Here is a 20,158-nt window from a genome sequence, read left to right as displayed (position 1 = left end):
GCGGGGCCTGCAACCCAAATCCACCACAATATCACCCCACCCTAAAAAAATTCAGTTGCTCATGAGGTTGCGCCAGGGGCACCCATACATCAATTGTAACTTACAGTTTTCAGTTGCATATGAGATTGCATTCAACCATATGCAACCTCATATGCAACTGCAACTCCTAATTTCAAGTTCCAGTTCTCGAATGTCATTTTCGACCTCATCCTTGGAATCCACACATATATATGTGTGGATTCCAAGGATGAGGTCGAAAATGACATTCGAAAACTGGAACTTGAAATCAGGCATTCAGTTGCACGTGGTTGCATTCAGTTGCAGAAGGGAGGGGGTAGTATTTTTGCAATTTAGAAATTTAGTGTAGTAAAACTGCAAATAGCTATTCTTGAGAAAAGTAAATTTGCAAAAATTTACTTTTTCCTATATATTTATGAAAAACTCCCTTTAAATAATGGTTTCATAATATATTTTTTTTAATTTTTTTAAATAAAACTTTGATATTTAAACGTTTATTCAAAAAGCCAAAATTTTAATAAAAAAATTATGAAATCATACTTTACAGAAGTTTCAAAATGCGTGCCGTATATGTAAACTCTGAGAAGGACGGGTGGAGTATGTAACTTCTTATTTTCTAAAATAACAAATAAATAAATTTTAATAATTAGTCAAAAATTAACTTTTCGGAAAATAAAAAGAATATATAAATTGAGATGAAGTGAGTAGTTCAGTTTCTATTTATTTATATACAATTTTTTTTGAATGTCCTATTCAATTATTCCATTCTCAAAATGATAAAATTTTATAATATAAAAATTTATCTATAATCGTTAATTTCTTTCACTATATTTATTATATATATAAAAATATTAATTAATACCATCATTTTATTAATTTACATATATTTACTAAATTATATTCTTTTTAATTTCCGTGCTCATTTCATTTGTATATTGCTTTATGGAACCGAGGGAATAAGATAATTCAGTGAAAAGTTGGTTAAATTTGAATATAGGAATAACGGTGAAAGGTTACTTAAATTAATGTACGATGATTCTGTTTTAAAATTATGTAGTGAAATATTAGCTAAAATTTAATATTATTTTTTGATCTCATTTTATATTAGTGACGACAATAATCATCTTAGTTTTATTATTAGAATTGAGAGCAAGTTCTTGCTTGATGCTAGTATTATTTGTCATTGTTTTTTTAAGTAATATTATTTGTTATTGTTAAAATATATACTATAAAGAATTAAATGATTACGATAAAATAAAAATTTCACTCAAGTGCAGTGTTATAGAGTCGGCCGGGAACGGACCTCATTGGTTGAGTTACCTATTCAAGATTAATTAAAAATTAGGAATTAATCAGAATTATTAATTGGAGTGAAAATCATATTTATTTTAATATTAAAATATCCTTTAATATCTGGCCGTTATTATTATATTAGTTATTTATTAACAAATATATATTGTATCAAAAGTTCTTCAATTTTTCAAAATTAATGTTATATAGTATTTTAGTTTTACTCCGATTAAGAAAAATTTATAAGGATTAGTCAAATTTATTCAGAAATCGAATCGACCGATCACATTGTTGGAGATTAATTGGGAAATTTTAGAACACTACAATACTAGTTTTATAACTAATTTCAGATTTAGTTACCTATTTTTTATTTTGATTCAATTTGATATGTTTTTGATATTTGACTGTGTACATCATTAATCGTGTAATTTTAATCTTCATTTATTTTTGTTAATGATGTGATAATAGATATCTCCATCATTTCAAATATATAATCAATTAATATATTTTTGTATGGATATATCCGAATATAGCATGGTTGGAATTAGATTTTTTAATATTTGATAACATAGACTTGCTTTAAGAAGTAAATATTAGGTTGTTAGGTTTAATATTTGCGGGGAAAAATATTTGTTTATAATTAGAGCATATTCTTAATTTTCTAAGTGGCCGATTTAGTACAATGATAATACTATTTGTAATTAGTAGAAAAATAATGAAATTGGTAAACATTATTATATGATGAAATGAAAATAATCTTTCTAACAAGGCAAGCAGGTATATAAAAGAGCTCAAGCAACTGTGATATAATAACGGAGGATTTCTTTCAATTGGAAAAAAGTTTCCGAAAGAGAAGAATGATTTTATTTGGCCTTTTAATTTTCTTATATATTTAACACATAAAATATATACATAAAGAATATCTTAATAATTACTTAATTCATACTCCCTCTGTCCCACCCGTTAGTTTACGTTTACTCGCATTTTAAAGTTCAAGGATAGATGAAGACTATTTTTTAAAATTATTTTTTTTCTGAATAAAAATTTAGACATCAAATTTTTTTTCAAGATTTTTTTAAAAATTATATAAAATGTAAGTATAAGCCTTAAAATGCGTGCCAAAAAGTAAGAACATGGAGTAATATCCCATATTTTCAAATTTGCAGAGTTTCCAATATGCCCTGTGCTGCACAAGTGCACCAACACAAATGCTTGCTATGAAGCTGTTGTAACATAATAATTTTTCTTTATCATTACACAAAAACCAACTGTTATACAAAAAACCAGCTGCTTCACTTCACTCTGCCATGGTATATATACTTCCTGGCTCTCACTGAAAACTAAAAATCTGGAAGGCCAAATACAAATTAGCATACATAAAGAGCCCTGTAGAGTTCATGATGCATCGTTTTGTATATGAATCACTAATTACTCTAAAGTGCTCAAACATCTTTAATACTAACTGAGATAAATTAGTGTAAACAAAATGATGCATTTAAAAGTTGATTATTATTTCCTCTCATCTGCAGATTAATGTAGTCCATAGTGTGTTACCATGAATAATACTTTAATTCATCAAAAATCCAAAAGTATTTACACCTGCTACTTTATCATCCTTCACTGAAGTCTCCATTGGATTTCCTTCACTGTCTTCAGTTCTGGCAGTTGACGACAATCAACCAAAGAAAAAGGATATCCAAAACCACGCCCTCACCTTTTAATCCCTTAATAGCTACTCGAAGAACACCTCGCAAACTTTAAAAAAAAAATAATAATCCTAAAATACAACTAATATGATAAACACCTTCTATAATTCAAAGCTCAGAAACCAGAGTATAACAGTACTACAGACAAACTCCAAATTTGGGCCAAAAAAATAGACTAATCCATCACTTAATTCACATACAAATAAGTATACATGGCTACATGCAGTGATGCTTTACCCTACACATTGCTAGAAATTAATGAACTTAGATGGTTTGTTCATTCTGCATCTGCTATATATATTGTTCAGACTAGGAATAGATGCTCTTCCTTGTTTTGTAGTGAGTGATTAAGACTGAGCCCGTGCATGTCATATCAGAAATATCAGCTTCGGTTTCAGGAATAGGTCAAGACAGAGGCCTGTGAGACTTAAGTGCTTTAAAAATGGTAAAATATTTTTTACAAACGGCAACCAGAATAAGTTGTTCATGTACAACTTGACAAGCGGAGAAGTTAAGACTCTTATGGTCATACAAGGTAGGGACTGTTGGAATATAAGCTAGAATTTTCTAGAATATCTATTTATTTCTATACATGAATGTGAAGTCACAGATGCATGAATCTAGTGCATGCACCTTAGTTTTCATATTCCAAGATAATTAACTGTTCTATGTACTAGTTCAGTGAATCTATTTCTATGTAATCCTATAAATTGTAATATCCTATTTCTCAATGATAACAAGAAATTCCAGAGAACAAGTTTCTTCTCTTTGCATTTTATTATCCCCAACAAATTGGTATCAGAGCCTGTTCCAAGGCCTGTTCCTTAGTCTGTTCTATAACCTGTTCCAGAAACCATTTCTTAACCTGTTCATCAAACATCTTGTTCTAATATGGCCACCAACGGCAACACACTACAACCCCAGCTTCCAAGATTAACTGGAAAGAATTACAATCAATGGAGTATCATGATGAAAGCTTTATTTGGATCTCAAGATCTATGGGAGATTGTTGAAATTGGCTACGATGAACCTGCCGATCCAACTACTCTCAATCAGCAACAATTGACAACCTTAAAAGAAAATCGGAAAAAGGACCAGAAAGCACTATTTTTCATATATCAGGCAGTAGATGAAGCTATTTTTGAAAGGATCTCTACATCAGCAACATCAAAAGAAGCCTGGAGCACACTTAATACAGCATACAAAGGTGAAGACAAAGTAAAGACGATCAGATTGCAGGCTTTAAGGGGTGAATTTGAGTTGTTAAGAATGAAGGAGACAGAGTACGTAGAAGAGTATTTTAACAGAGTTGTTTCTATCTCAAATCAACTCAGAGTCAATGGAGAAGAACTGAAGGATCAGCGGATAATAGAAAAAATTCTGCGAAGTATGTCAAAGAAATACGAGCACATAGTTGTTGCAATAGAAGAATCGAAAGATTTAAGTGAACTCTCACTTGAATCTCTTTTGGGATCCTTACAATCTCATGAATTAAGGATTAAACAGTTTGAATCATCGCCCCCTGAGCAAGCATTCCAGATGCAAGAATTTCATCGTGGAGGCTTTCGTGGAAGAGGACGCGGAAGAAATTTTCGTGGCGGAGGAAGAAGCCAACCAGATCATCACACAAGAGGAAGGACTCAAGCAAGTAATTATCAAGTTCAATCAAATCATGAAACGAGTCCAGGAAATCACTATGAAAGAGGAAGATACCATGGACGACCTAGAGGCAGAGGAAGAGGTAATTATCAATCTCAAATCCAATGCAATTATTGTCATAAATTTGGTCATTTAAAGAAAGATTGTTATTCGAGATTGAGAAATGAAAGAGAAGAGACCAGTTTTTTACATGAAAATGCTGAATCAAAGAATGAAGAATCTGTTCTTCTTATTTTTAATGAGCAAGAGGTCTCGACCAAGAATATTTGGTATATTGACAGTGGATGCAGCCACCACATGACAGGAAACAAAAGCATACTTATTAATATGGATGAATCTGTCCAGCGAGAGGTAAAAACAGGTGATGATAAACGACACCAGGTACAAGGATGTGGTGACATTCCAATCCAAACCAAGCGAGGCCTGAATTTTGTTCGTGATGTCTACTACGTTCCAGGACTGAAGCACAACCTTCTAAGTGTCGGACAAATGTTAAAGAAGGGACATAATGTGATTTTCAGTGGTGAGCAGTGTGAAATAAGAGATAAGAATAAGTCTCTTATTGCAAGAATCAAAATGACGCCAAGTAAGATGTTCCCAATAAAGCTAAATGACTCATCCCTCAATTGTTTCTCTAGTATTGTGGAGGACGAATCATGGCTGTGGCATCTACGTTACAATCATCTAAGCTTCAGCACACTCTCAAAAATCTGTAAGGAGCATATGGTGAGAGGCATTCCATACATCAATAAACAAGATCAAATTTGTGAAGGCTGTGTATTTGGAAAACACAAACGTGATTCTTTCCCCAGTGGAATGGCAAACCGGGCATCTCTACCTCTAGAGCTGGTTCACTCTGATCTATGTGGGCCTATGCGAGAAAATTCCCTTGGAGGTAAAAAATATTTTCTTACATTTATTGATGATTGCACCAGGAAAATATGGATATATTTTCTTAAACAAAAATCTGAAGCTTTTGGAGTGTTCAAGACTTTCAAAGCTCTTGTTGAAAAACAAAGTGGACGTGAATTGAAGGCTTTACGTTCTGACCAAGGAGGTGAATACATGAGTGGAGAATTTGAAGCTTTTTTGAAAGATAATGGCATTAAACATCAGCTTACAGTAAGCTACAGCCCTCAACAAAATGGGGTAGCTGAAAGAAAGAATCGAATCATTATGGAACTAGTGCGCAGCATGCTCAAGACAAAAGGACTGCCTCATCATTTTTGGGCCGAAGCAGCAGCATCAGCATGTTATGTTTTAAACCGTGCTTCTACTAAGGCCGTGCAAGGAAAAACCCCAGAAGAGGCATGGAGTGGTCACAAGCCTGGTGTATCTCATTTCAGGATTTTTGGAAGTCTATGTTATTCTCATATACCAAAGGAGAAGCGTGGAAAGCTTGATGATAAATCTGAGAAGTGCATTTTTGTTGGCTATAGTGAGAATCCAAAGGCATATAGGGTGTTCAATCCAGTGTCAAAAAAATTGACAATCAGCCGAGACGTGATATTTGATGAACAAGCAGCTTGGGATTGGAAGAATGGAAATGAATGTAGCACTATCACATATGATAACACTCTACTGGAAGAACAAACAAGCACTGTTCCAGAAGATGTTCCAGAAGATGTTCCACCGCAAGTATCACCAACATCTGCTTCAAGTTCAGAGTCAGCACCTCGCAAAACCAGGGGCTTGGATGAAATATATGGCAGGACAAGAAGGATACTTGAAGAAGAATTTTCAGATTTTGCTTTATTTATGGAAAATGACCCTGTCACTTTTGAAGAGGCTGTTAAAGAAGAAAAATGGAGGGAGGCCATGAAGCAAGAAATGGATGCAATTGAAAGGAATAAGACATGGGAATTAATTGATTTGCCTCCCGGAAAGAAATCAATTGGAGTCAAATGGTTGTTTAAAACTAAGCATGATGCAGATGGAAAAATTCAGAAACATAAAGCTCGTTTTGTTGTGAAAGGTTACAAACAGAAGGCCGGCATTGATTATCAAGAAGTATTTGCTCCTGTTGCCCGTCTTGAAACCATCCGGTTAGTACTTGCACTTGCTGCTCAAAATAATTGGATTGTTCACCAAATGGACGTTAAGTCAGCGTTCTTAAATGGTGTTTTAAAAGAAGAAGTGTACATAGATCAGCCACCGGGCTTCATCAAAAAAGGAGAAGAAAATAAAGTGTGTCGCTTAAAGAAATCACTTTATGGATTAAAACAAGCTCCGAGAGCTTGGTACAGCAGAATCAATGGTTATTTCTTGAAGAATGGTTTCCAGAAGTGTCCTTTTGAACACACTCTGTATGTTAAAGAAGGAGTTAATAATAGTGTTCTTGTTGTCAGCTTATATGTCGATGATTTGATCATTGCAGGAAGCAATGTTGAAGATATTAATACCTTTAAAGAAAATATGGAGAAAGAATTTGAGATGACTGATTTGGGATTGCTACATTTCTTTCTTGGCATGGAGATTAAACAAAGCAATGGTGGATTTTTTATCTCTCAGCAAAAATATGCCAAAGAATTGCTGAAAAAGTTCAAAATGGAAAATGCAAATTCTGTTAGTACACCAGTTGCAGTTGGTCTGAAATTAAGCAAAGAGGATGATACTGAGCTTATTGATCCTACATTATTTAGGAGCCTTGTGGGAAACCTAATGTATCTTACTGCCACAAGACCCGACATTGCTTATGGGGTCAGCTTAATTAGCAGGTTTATGGAATGTCCCAGGATGTCTCACTGGGAAGCAGGAAAAAGAATTCTAAGATACATTCGAGGAACACTCTCAGACGGAATTTATTATCAAAAGGTTAGTAATCCCAAACTTGTTGGATTTTGCGATAGTGATTGGGCAGGAGACCATGATGATAGTAAGAGTACATCAGGAAATGTATTTTTTGTTGGATCTGGTGCTATATCATGGATGTCAAAGAAACAAGTTGTTGTGGCGCTTTCAACAGCGGAAGCAGAGTATATATCATTGGCGATTGCTGGATGTCAAGCCCTTTGGATTAAATGGGTATTACAAGAACTGAAGCAAAGTTTCAAGGACTGTCCAGAGATTTACTGCGACAACAGCTCTGCAATTGCCCTTAGTAAAGATCCTGTCTTCCATGGCAAAAGCAAACATATTCGAATTAAATACCATTTCATCCGTGATTTGATCAAGAATGGAGAACTTGAAGTTAAGTACTGCAGAAGTGAAGAACAAGTCTCAGACATATTTACAAAGCCATTAAAGTCAGAGGTTTTCACAGGATTGAAGACAAAGCTTGGTGTTACAAGATTCTAGCTTAAGGGAGGCTGTTGGAATATAAGCTAGAATTTTCTAGAATATCTATTTATTTCTATACATGAATGTGAAGTCACAGATGCATGAATCTAGTGCATGCACCTTAGTTTTCATATTCCAAGATAATTAACTGTTCTATGTACTAGTTCAGTGAATCTATTTCTATGTAATCCTATAAATTGTAATATCCTATTTCTCAATGATAACAAGAAATTCCAGAGAACAAGTTTCTTCTCTTTGCATTTTATTATCCCCAACAGGGACATGATGCACATGCCAATGAATTACACTGAGAGTCTTGTTGCTATTAAGGGGATGGTGAGTGTTGGAGAAGGAGCTGCAAAAGAAGCACTACACCATATATGGCCTTTCCTAACACCAAATTTTCGTTGCTAAAACCGTCATTTATGTTGCTATTGAGTTTAAGGCGACATTTTTTCCAATTTTGAAGATGTTGCGAAAATCCATGTGGGCATAGAGGTTTTGCTAACACTTTTTCCATTTTTTGGTAACATAGTAAAGAACGTTGCCTTAGAGATGTATGGCAACATCTATTTGGTTAACAGCAACATGTATTTCACTGTTGCTTTAAAGGTTATGGCAACACCTCTTTTAAATAGCAACACTACTTGTATGTTACCATAAAGTATAACTAAAATCAAATTATATGGTTATGCCAACACTTTTAATGTTATAGCATCACTATCAATTAATTTTCTTAGCAACATTCTTGTAAGCTATGGCAACAGGTTCAAATAAAATTTTTGCAAGAATCTGTTTGAATAATAGATCATCCCTTTATAAATAACAATATCAGTTCTCCAAGCAAATAACGAAGAACATTCTCCAACACTAACAATTCCTCAACTCCAAACTATATCTATTTCTCCAAAACACAACCAGATGCTCCAACTTCTCTAAAATACAAATTCTTCATAATATGCAACCTAAATAAAAAATTAAGCGATGACATGACTGTTCATCAGAATTCTGAGATTTTAAAGAAAACTAGTAATCCTGTTATGCCAACTTGGAAATCATCAGCATGACATTATCTGTTGTAGCATATAACTTCGCATTCTGCCTGCCACTAGCTGTTTTGGCCATTTTCAAATCTGGGATATCTTCTTCTGCCATGCACTCTTCATTATCATTACTCTGATCTACAACATTTTTAGCCTGCATTACATCATGTTAAGTAAAATATAATTCAGTTTAGTTCATAAGGAGTTTGGAAATAGAAAAGAACCTATATAAAAAAAACTCACTGCTGACATCAAGCCATAGTTACTAAATTAATTACAGCATGCCCCCAAAAACCAAGACTCGCAGTACCAGTTTTGTGTAAAATATGTTTAAGATGATATATTATGACAAATGATACACATAAATACTCTATGAAGACTCCTCTTTTAATTACTGTAATATAAAAGAATAAATACCTATAAAGATCACCAGTGTTTGTGTAGAATGATTGACACGATACAAACCTCACTCATCTTCTCATCAGAGGTGACAATAGCACTTGCCAGCATTTCGGCAGGTTTAAAATCGTCTGCAGATTTTAGACTACTAATAAATGACTCTGTACCATATACTTCATCGATGTTGAACTCCTTTCTAAGTTCTGATATGATCTTTGCTTCCGAAGGGACGCCGACATCCCTAGTTGGGGGCATTGTATAGTAGGGAATTTTACCTAAGAAAAGAAAGCACAGAAAGCATAATTCAGCTGGTAACTCATTTTTGACCTTTACAACTTTTTCTTAATTAATGCTAGTGCATAAGGAAAGGTTAGAGATAATTGATACCTTCATTCTAGTAGTGCAAAACACACCCAACACCTCCAACTGCCTGTCTTATTGTTCTTGAGCTAAGTTTTGGCACCAAAACATCTGAAAATTTAATCACTCCAGTAAATGTCAGTCACATGGCAAAAGCAATTAATGGAAAACGAGACACTTGAGAGTAGGATGCATCATAATCCATACCTACCAGAAGCTCCTTCCACTCGGTTCTGTGTCCTCAAACATCCATGAAAATGAGAGTCCCGTAGTTTTATAATACACTAATTCACTTGCAAAAACAAGAAAACAATAAGCAAATACATAATTTAAAAATGCAGAAATGCATACTTTAAAAATGCAGAAATACATACTTTAGCAAATATACCCGAAGAGTATTTCAATTGACATACAAATTGAACCCTAATTAACACCTGATTAAACCCCATTTAAAAAAACCCAAATTAACAAATTTAAAATTAGGGTTTTAAAACCCCAATTAGCAAGATGAATTCAGAGAAATACCTTATATTTACAGTTCGACCAATTAAATTCAAGCTACGTACGAGAAAAGCAACTGAGCTCCCTGTATAAAGTCGTCGGACCATTTCCCAAACTTACGCAAATTCCAGTTTCGAGAGATGAAAGAGTGAGATGAGAGAGATGAGTGATATGACAGAAAGAGATGAAAGAGCGAGATGGGAGAGATGCGTAAAAGAGATACGGGAGAGAGAAAGTGAGAGATGCGGGAGAGAGAGACTGAGAGATGCGGGAGAGAGAGGGAGAGAGGGAGAGGGAGAGATCTGGGTGTTTTCAGTTTTTGTTTTAATTTGTTTGAGAGGTACGGTGTTTTGTCTGAGTGGGCGGTTGTTGAATTCAATTTGAAAATTTCAGTGTAAAAGAGCGGGGTTGTTTACCTTGCTTTATTTTTATTCTTCTCTAAGGCAACATCGTATAAGGTGTTGGCGTTGAGGTTTTTTTGTAGTTAAGGCAACAGTTTTCTTATCAATGGCAACACCTATATATGATGTTGGTATACACCCACTTCAATCAAATTTTAAGCATCTAAGGCAACATTTTTTGTGGCAACATCATTCTGTAATGTTAGGATAGACCGAATATGGTGTAGTGAAGATAGACAGGAGGCAGCGGCACTCGCTACAACTAATAGGTACTTCATTTTCTCACACAATACAACATCTTACCTCTCTCTTTTATTTGTTAAGTTACACAAATGACAGGTCCCGCATGAAACTTAATTTTAAGTTGTATGCGAGACCTGCCAATTGTGTAACTTAACAAATAAAAGAGAGAGGTAAGAAGTTGTATTGTGTGAGAAAAATGAAATACCTATTAGTTGTAGCGAGTGCAACTGCCTCCCGTCTTTGTTCTTTTGCAGCTCCATCTCCAACACTCACCATCCCCTCAATAGCAACAAGAGTCTCAGTGTAATTCATTGGCATGCGAATCATGTCCCTACCTTCTGTGACCAGAAGAGTCTTAAATTCTTTGCTTGTCAAGTTGTACATGAACAACTTATTCTGATTGCCGGTTGTAGAGAATATTTAACCATTTTTAAAGCACTTAAAACTCACAGGCCTCTGCACCCCAAGAATCCAAAGCTGTACATCCTCATCCAAACACCGGAATTTTCTTCAAAGGTGTACACGTGAATCATATCATCTACCTCAGCGCCAGGTGAAAACACGAAAACACTGTTTAAGTAACAAAATCACCTAGTTCTTTACATACTGAGGCCCATCAAACATGTGGATCCCCTTAGTTTCCACGTTAAACCTTCATCCAGAAATCTTTTCTGTTGATTACAAAAATACATCCGGTAAGGATTTCCCTTGATAGCCACACACTCAGCATAACCCAATTGCAATGAAAAATCAGACTTCAATTCTTTCCAATAATTATCCTTACATGAATACATATGAAACTGGTATGACAGATTCTGCAGCTCAAGTCCAAATTCATAGATGGGCACAATCTTATACTCATTAAGAACACAATTGAATCCAAAACCAACTCGGATCTTATGCACATTTTTAATATCAAAATGGGGCATCAAGATATTCTTAGATCTATTAGTTGCAGGGTTCCAAATAACAACATTAGTGGGTGTGAGAGGTGGTCTAAAGGAACATACCAGCCGGTTGATGATTAGTGAAGCCCGCATGACTTTTCATTAACGGGCTGGTATGTTCCTTTAGACTACCTCTCAGACCCACTAATGTTGTTATTTGGAACCCGATTACTAATAGATCTAAGAATATCTTGGTGCCCCATTTTATTAAAATTGTGCTTAGGATCCTGGTTGGTTTTGGATTCAATTGTGTTGCTAACGATTATAAAATTGTGTGCATCTACGAATTTGGACTTAAACTGCAGAATCTGTCATATCAATTTCCTATGTTTTCATGTAAGGACAATTCTTGGAAATAATTGAAGCCTGATTTTTCATTACAATTGGGCTTTGTTGAGTGTGTGGCTGTCAAGGGGAATCCTTACTGGATGTGTTTCTCTAATCAACAGAATGATTTCCGGGTGAAAGTTAACATTTGAAACTGAGGGGATCCAGATGTTTAATGGGCTTGAGTATGTGAAGAATTAAACTACTTCAACCTCTATTATGGCGCTAGGTGATTTTCTTGCACTGAAGCAAATGATATGATTCATGTGTACACCTTTGAGAAAAATTCCGATGTTTAGATTATGATTTACACCTTTGAATAGTTGGGTTATAGAGGCCTTTACATTCTCAGTGCTATTCAAGAATGACAAATTTATATATACAACGAGCAATAATAAAAAATTATTCATGTACCACTTGGAAAGTAAAAAAGGTTAAGGATCTTACCATGGCAGAAGGTATGGAAATGAATTCCATGCCAATTAATTGCACCAAAAGCGAAGAGAAGAAACATGAGAGAGTACACTCGCTAGGACTGATAGATATTCCGCTTATAACTTATCATCATATACAACCATAATCGCCATTCTGCATTTACATAATTTAATCCTTGTGCATATAAAAACTAAGTGAATTGAGGGCGAAGGAACGAGCCACATATCTTGATTTACTAGCTCCCACAGATTTCAAAGAATTTGGTGAATGCGGAGCAATGAAATATTTTAGGGATTTTTCAATGAATTGGGGATTTGGGGGCGGGATGAAGTTAGCGTTTACATATCTAGGGATTTTTCATATTTATACTGGCGTAGTCACATGAAACGACGTCACATAAGGTCCCGGATGAAATCGATCACGAGGAATGCACATGCATCGGTGGAAGAAATCACGAGGAGTGCACATGTATCAATGCAGGGCAATATGAAAGGAAAACGCGATATATATTGTGTTTAGAAACCCTCTTCTCATTAATTAAAGTAAGAATCCAAATTTTAAAATGCCCAAAATGAACGGTATATAAAAATTATTTGGTTAATTAAATAAATAAATACAGGTAATTTGCAATATATTTTTGAGATTACTTTAAAATTAAAATTAAGATTCCTGAAACAAACATTTCTAGTGAATTTTCATTTTCATTTCTCCAAACTACCAAAAGACTAATTATGTATCCACTAGCTTAGATATCTCAAAAAATAATTAATCAAATATGATAATTAATCAAATGATTGTGTCATATATGTCACGCGCGACTTTAACACACATACCGGGTATTACCTGCATATGTGACTATACTAATATTGACAATCCATCAAGAGTATGTTCAGATATTTTTTAAACAAGAATTCACAACAAAGTACAGATATAGAGGGGCTCAAACAGCTTTGATAAATTGTTTTTATCACCACTCCAACCGGTCGGTTTAAGTCAGTCAAAGTCTTGTTAGCAAAGCAGAATGTTGTTCGGGGTAAAACTGACCGACTTTAGCCCGTCGGTTTTATCCCGACACTTTTTTCTTGTCGGCCGGTTTTGTCCTGTTGTTATTGTAGTGATACAAGATCCTTTATTCTATAAATTGTTTTTGCAGCTAATGTCATGCGTTCATGTTTATAGAGTTAAAATATTGGATATATATATATGTGGTTGAAAAACTTATATTTCTTGAAAATTGTCTTTATCAGTCATGCTTTTCAGCGTTGGATTAGTTGTTAACACTCTGTTTTGATATGTATATATATGCTCATTTCAGAGCGTAAAATTGCACTTTTAATTTGCTTAATACAAAAAGATGAGGCCTTCAATTTGCCTCATACACTCTGCAAGCCCCGACAGGCCACCCATGCTCCAAAACTATCACTTATATGAGTTCCGAACTTAACCACTCAAACAACAAGTGCTAACATACTCACCCCACAACCTACCGTCAAAATTTCCTTTGATGCTTTTTTCTGTGTACACAACATTAGTGTATATCTTTTAAGATTGTAGAATCTCAAGCAGGGTTGTTAACGGATTTAATCAGACATGATCCATATATATTCTCATCCATTTCATTTTACCAGATTCAGATGTGATTATGACCGGACTTTTTACAACATGATCATATCATGATTCCTAGGACCGTTTTCAGATCGGAGTTCTGGTCCGTTTACATTTAAATTTTTAAAAAAAACCTTCATATATAGAAAATCTATTGAAATCACTTATAATAACAATTTTTTTAAAAAAAAATAATCAAAATACAACATTTTGATATAGAAAAATGCATCAGCTCAAATATTACAAGCCTTTGTTAAATTGTAGAAACTTGGAATTTATAAACAATGCATCAACTTAAAAATATGACAATCAGTAAACTTAAATTTAAATAGACTGCATTAATACAGCCCAAAGATACTTAGTCAAAAATCAGATTACTTACAAATATATAGGATTGTTTTAAATCCAGATTCTATATATATCGGATTGCATTTTTTCCGGATCGAAAATTTTGCAGATCTGAATTTATTTTAGAGAATCCATATCCGCTTTTTTAATTCAAGAATCGAACACGATATCTAATTCATTGACAACCCTAATCCCAACTAGTTCAAGAAACGATTATAAGTTATCAACATGATACATTAAGGGCACGAAATTGTTTGGTGGGGATATTCACATGTTACATTAGTAAAGATTACACTTATATATATTAATTTTCAAAATATAAATAATTATAAAATCTCAACAATCATATATTTTATTAAATTGTTGAAAATATATAAAAATCTTAATAACTAATATCACCAATAACAAATAAAAAATAACAAAAATCATTTATTCCATTTTTCATCATTGAAAAAACTATAACTAAAATCATCAAAAAAGAAAACATTTTAAACTAAGAGGTAAAAGGAATATAAGCTAGTACAGTAGAAACTCTTTAAATTAATACTCGGTAAATTAATAAAATCTCTAAAATAATAAATTTGTCCGGTCCCAACTTGGGCCAATGTAAAAGATTGAAAAACTCGATAAAATAATAAGATAATATGTTTTTGGGACATCTCTTTATAATTTTCGGTCCCAAAAAAATCATATATTAATAATTCATAGAAACTGAAAAAAATATATGTTACACTCTATCGAAATATGATTCAATAGTTGTTTGTTTTTCTTTTAGATTACGCATTTATTCCTTTTGTTTACTTTTAATGTACGGTACTTCAAAAGTCATTATTGATTTTAAATACATATAAACACAATAATTACTAATTTACGTTGAGTCCCAAGGTTCGCTGCAATGTAATTCTAAGAGGCATAGACTAATTTGGTCTTTTGTTTTGTATATTAATTTATACACAATATGATTTTTTGTTTGGTATGGCCGGTATAATCAGTTAAAAACTCTTTAAATTAATAATTATTAATTTATCGATAAATTAATAACTCTCTAAATTAATAAATTTCCCCCGTCCCGACATTATTAATTTATATATAGAGGTTTTACTTTAATTGATAATGTGGTGAAAGGAATTATACTTAATTGTGTAATGCGGTTATAGTGCCTCATAATTTTGGGTCAAATACCCCTCCACTTCTTTCACCATAATTGTTTATTTTTTATCTTCACTCGTCAAATTTAAAAATTCCACTACTTACCTATAATCACAAAAGAGGGGCATGCATCAACACTTTCACATACTCCAAGCTCAATCATTTTTTTTGCCATATAAATTTGTTGAACACGCCATGCCTTAAGAATTTGTGTTTGCTTCTTGGGTATGTGTATGTTCAAATGTGTTCTATATATGTGGTAGAGTCTATAAAAATATGTGATTACAATACTCGAGTATTTTTATCTTTACATCAATAAGTTCAAGTCACAATAAATTTGTATAGAACATCAAATTTGCAGAATAAAACTACAAACACAAAATAAATTGTGTTGCCAAAACTGTTCTGAATGAGATTTCAACTTCAATTTGCTTAATACAAAAATGATCGCCCCTTGATCAATTTACTTATACAATGGAAGCCACCGTTAACTATATAGCCCACCTCTTACTCCCCTCACAACTATCAGAGATGAACGAGTTCTAAATTAGAACCAGTCAAACAACATGTGCCAACATACTCACCCTAGAAACCTGCAGCCACCAAAATTTATTTCCTCTGATGCTTTAATTTGTGGACATAGCATCAGTGAATATCTTCCAAGATTGTAGAATCCCAGGCAGCATTCCAGCTTCAAGAAACAATTACAAGTTATCAACATCGTACAACAAGGACACAAAATTCTTTAGTTAGGATTTTTGGATGTTACATTAGTAGAGATTTACACCCTCAATAACATAGCCATTTAGAAATTAAAACAATAAAAAATAGTATTAAAATTAAGATGAAGTTGAATACCTTTCAGTTGTGGGGAATACAGTCTCCAGTGGCCTTTCTTCTGTTGCAGCTTCTTGAGGAACACGCACCATACCGTCAACAGAAGCAAGACTCTCAGTGTAACTGATCGGCATTGAATACATTCCGCCATCTTCTGCGACCATAAGATTCTTAACTTCTCTGCTTGTCACGTTATAGAAGAACAACTTTCTATGATGGCCCGTTGTATAAATTATTTTGCCATTCTTATAATAGCACATGAAACTCAAAGGCTGCCTCCGTCAAATAATTCCATGCTGTATATCCTCGTCCAAACACCCGAATTTTCCTCAAAGGTATACAAATGAATCATCTGATTTGCCTCAGCCCCAGGTGAAAAAACGGCTTCAGCAACAGAATCACCTAGTGCCATAACGGAGCTTCTAGTCATTTCATTCATCACATACTCCGGCCCGTGAAACATCCGGATTTCCTCACTTTGAACATTAACTTTCACCCATAAATAGTTTAGGTCAGGACGTGAACACGCCCAATAAGGATTCCCCCCTCACAATCACACACTCCTCACAACTGATTTTCAATGGAAAATCATGCTTCAGTTCTTTCCACGAATTATCATTACACGAGTACATATGAAACTGGTATGAACGATTATACGTATGCACATATCCATATTCCCAGATGCACACAATCTTATAATCGTTCGCAACACAGTTGAACCCGAAACCGACAAAGATCCTCCGCAACTGCTTAATATTAAAATGGGGAACCCTGATCTCCTTGTATCTACGAGTTGCAGCGTTCCAAATAACAACAGTAGTGCCTAAGAGAGGTACTGGTCTGTAGAAACATACCAGCCCATTAATGGAGCCCACAAACGTTTCCAAGGAATCAGTGGCGGATGCAGAATTTTACCAAAGGGGGGCTTCACTAATATTAAAAAAAGTTTAAAAAAAGTTTTAAATATCTCAAATACATAATATTGAAGAATAATGTAAGAAATTGTAGAAGCTTTGCGTGAAGTAGTGAATCTGAACAACAGACTAGCGCAGCAGTGAAGTCTGAAGAATGAAGAGGTACAGAGCAGGCACAATCTGTTTTAATTCACAAGCAGCAGCAAGGTGCAAGGGGTTTAAGTGTATTACGCTAGTTTTTTTGTTTGAAGAGTGGGCTGGGCTAATCATATAAAGGACTGGGCTGAAATCTGTTGAGTGGGTTGACTTGTAAAACCCTAAAATTTTTACACTGATATATGAATTTACTATGGGCTCAGGGGTGGGCTTAAGCCCCCTGAGCCCCCCTTTTGTATCCACCTCTGCAAGGAATCACGAAAATTTCGCCTGTCACTTGAATTCATCTGGGTTCCAGATGCTGGAATTGGAAATATAGAAGAAATGTGTGGATTTCCGGAGAAGTTGATAGGTGCAATGATGATTTTTGTGTGGAAAGAAGGGTGGAGCAGAAGGGAGTGGTTGTCAGGGTTTAGTTGATAACGGGAGAGATGGGATTTCACAAAAGGTGGAGAAGAGATGAACGCAAGCCATGACTTGCAGATGAACGCTTGTCAGGGTTTAGTTGATAACGGGAAGACGGGTGAATATCTGCTCCTCTACCAGATGCTCAGGGAGATTGCTCAGAGAGGTCATGATTTGCAGAGATAAATTGCAGGAATGAGAGAGATAATACTGGGAGTGAGAGAGATAATTCTGCTGCGGCGGCTCTTTCCTCTATACTTATAAGGAGCTTGCTAGGTTAATCAACCTAGTTCCAAAAAGTCTATTAAAAGTATGTATTAGTTTATCTTAATGTATAATTTAGTTAATTTTATTATTTAAAAATTCCTAAATTATTTATTTTAATATTATTGATATTTTTTTAAAAAATTGTATACCTTACTCCGTTTATAAAAACTCCTTTAATATTAGTTAAGTCACTAAATTACTTAATTTGTAAAGCAATTTCATCACATATCTTATTAATTTATTTATTTGATCCTTTAATACATGATCATATCTCAAAAATTTTGATGTTTCGGTTTATTATTAATTTATAGTTTTTAATTTAGTGTTATATATATAATTAATGTCACTTTAATACTACTAATCTGGTTGTGTTGTTATTTAATTTAGATGTATATAACTTTTTTGGTTTGACAAACTCTTAATTTGATAAATCTGATGTGGGTGTTAACATTATAATATTAGTATAATGTTAGTTTTAAATATCTAATGTATCCATAATTACTACTATTTTGGTTATGTGTGACTTGATTTGGACCATTTTATAAATTATTTTGTAGAAAGAAGTCTACAAAATTTGTGTTTTACCTCCGTTAACTTTAATAGTCAACTTGACAGAATATGGTCAAACGGGTGCTTATCCAATATCTTTTTAAATATTAGGGTGTGTATTCACAAGAAATTTTGTTTGAGACAAATTAATCGAAAAAACGCTTAAACTTATAGAATGTAAAGTGTAAATTACTCTTATTTTTATGTTGAAAAGAGAACTTAGTAAAGGATTGGTCTAATCTTCTTTAATTAGTATATAGGTCAAGACAATTTAATTAGAATTTAGATTACGCATAAAATAGGACTTATATTCATTCCTGACATTCCTCTCATTAGAGAGTATTCTATGACAATGACAACATTGTGCATTGCATTGTCTAAAATTTCACACTGAATGGTAAAATAGAAGTACACTGACAACAAAGATAGAAGGTCTGCTCAGGTACAATTAAGAGACTGAACATCTTAGAAGTTTTTTCATCACTGTACAAACATTATTTTAGAAGTTTTTTTTATCATTGTACAAACATCTTAATTAGAAGTTTTTTTATTTATCATTGTACAATAATGATCAACAATTTACAAATTATCTGACATTGCAGGCTTCTTCTCTTTTGTTGAAAGCCTAAAGTCTGCAAGGCCAAACAGCATCAGCGTATTGAAAGAGGGCCAATAGAATAACTACCGAAAAAGATAGAGTTAAAGAAAAAGAAACTATGCTTAACAACTTGTCCACCAATTTTTCTAAAATTTAAATACGGCGATAGCAGATAAAGTGATCTCTTTTATCACATACAAAAATGGGATGTGGACTATGCTACACGCACAACAATCAAATACATAAGTGATAAATGGGAAGCAGTCAAACAACAACCTAATGTAAATATACTCACCACAACAGTCGTCTGTAGAGAGGTTGAATACATATACTATCTCTTAACTTAACAGTCTCACAGAACATGGAATCAGGGCTTTCCTTCAAAAACTCTTTTACTCTATTATGTATACATCAAGAATTATTATCAATTGCACCAACAAATTATGATTCTCAAAATTGTTGCATTTAGTTCATAATTAGAAAGATTGTTCAGTTTAGTTACATGGTCAATTACTAATTCTAACTACACCAACAAATCATTATCTTCTCGAGTTATGTTGGAGACTCTTCTTTGTGAATTTCCAGAAATTTGAATGTAACGTGAATCATTACAAAATTATGTTTTCACCCTCAAAATAAGAACATAATTAAATTAGTCAACTTACACTAGACAGTAAGTATCATTATAAATATACCGTACACAATAAATAGTCAATGGTGTC

At 33.7% G+C, this 20,158-nt stretch overlaps 1 protein-coding gene across 6 annotated transcripts; it reads right to left on the bottom strand.

The window, feature by feature from the left end:
- Positions 1-8,720: 8,720 nt before the first annotated feature.
- On the bottom strand, positions 8,721-10,836 carry LOC108195106 (guanine nucleotide-binding protein-like NSN1). 6 transcript variants are annotated; one of them, XR_001801441.2, is made up of 5 exons: positions 10,280-10,835; positions 9,962-10,046; positions 9,782-9,865; positions 9,413-9,669; positions 8,721-9,149 (listed from the first exon to the last, which is right to left on the bottom strand). XR_001801441.2 is itself a non-coding variant. In XM_064091272.1 (5 exons), exons 4-5 carry the CDS (start codon positions 9,647-9,649, stop codon positions 8,991-8,993), a joined length of 348 nt encoding a protein of 115 aa, XP_063947342.1. In that variant the 5' UTR covers positions 9,650-9,669; positions 9,782-9,865; positions 9,962-10,046; positions 10,280-10,836; the 3' UTR covers positions 8,721-8,990. The 6 variants fall into 6 exon arrangements, 5 of the variants coding, with proteins under 5 accessions (XP_063947342.1, XP_063947346.1, XP_063947349.1 ...); XM_064091272.1 differs by having other exon boundaries at positions 9,461-9,669; positions 10,280-10,836; XM_064091276.1 differs by having other exon boundaries at positions 9,461-9,669; positions 9,966-10,046; positions 10,280-10,836.
- Between the last annotated feature and the right edge of the window lie 9,322 nt (positions 10,837-20,158).

Source organism: Daucus carota, chromosome 1 (genome assembly GCF_001625215.2).
Source record: "Daucus carota subsp. sativus chromosome 1, DH1 v3.0, whole genome shotgun sequence".
Classification (NCBI taxonomy): domain Eukaryota; kingdom Viridiplantae; phylum Streptophyta; class Magnoliopsida; order Apiales; family Apiaceae; genus Daucus; species Daucus carota.
Note: the sequence above shows the minus strand (reverse complement) of the source record. Positions and strands in the feature narration are given on the sequence as shown.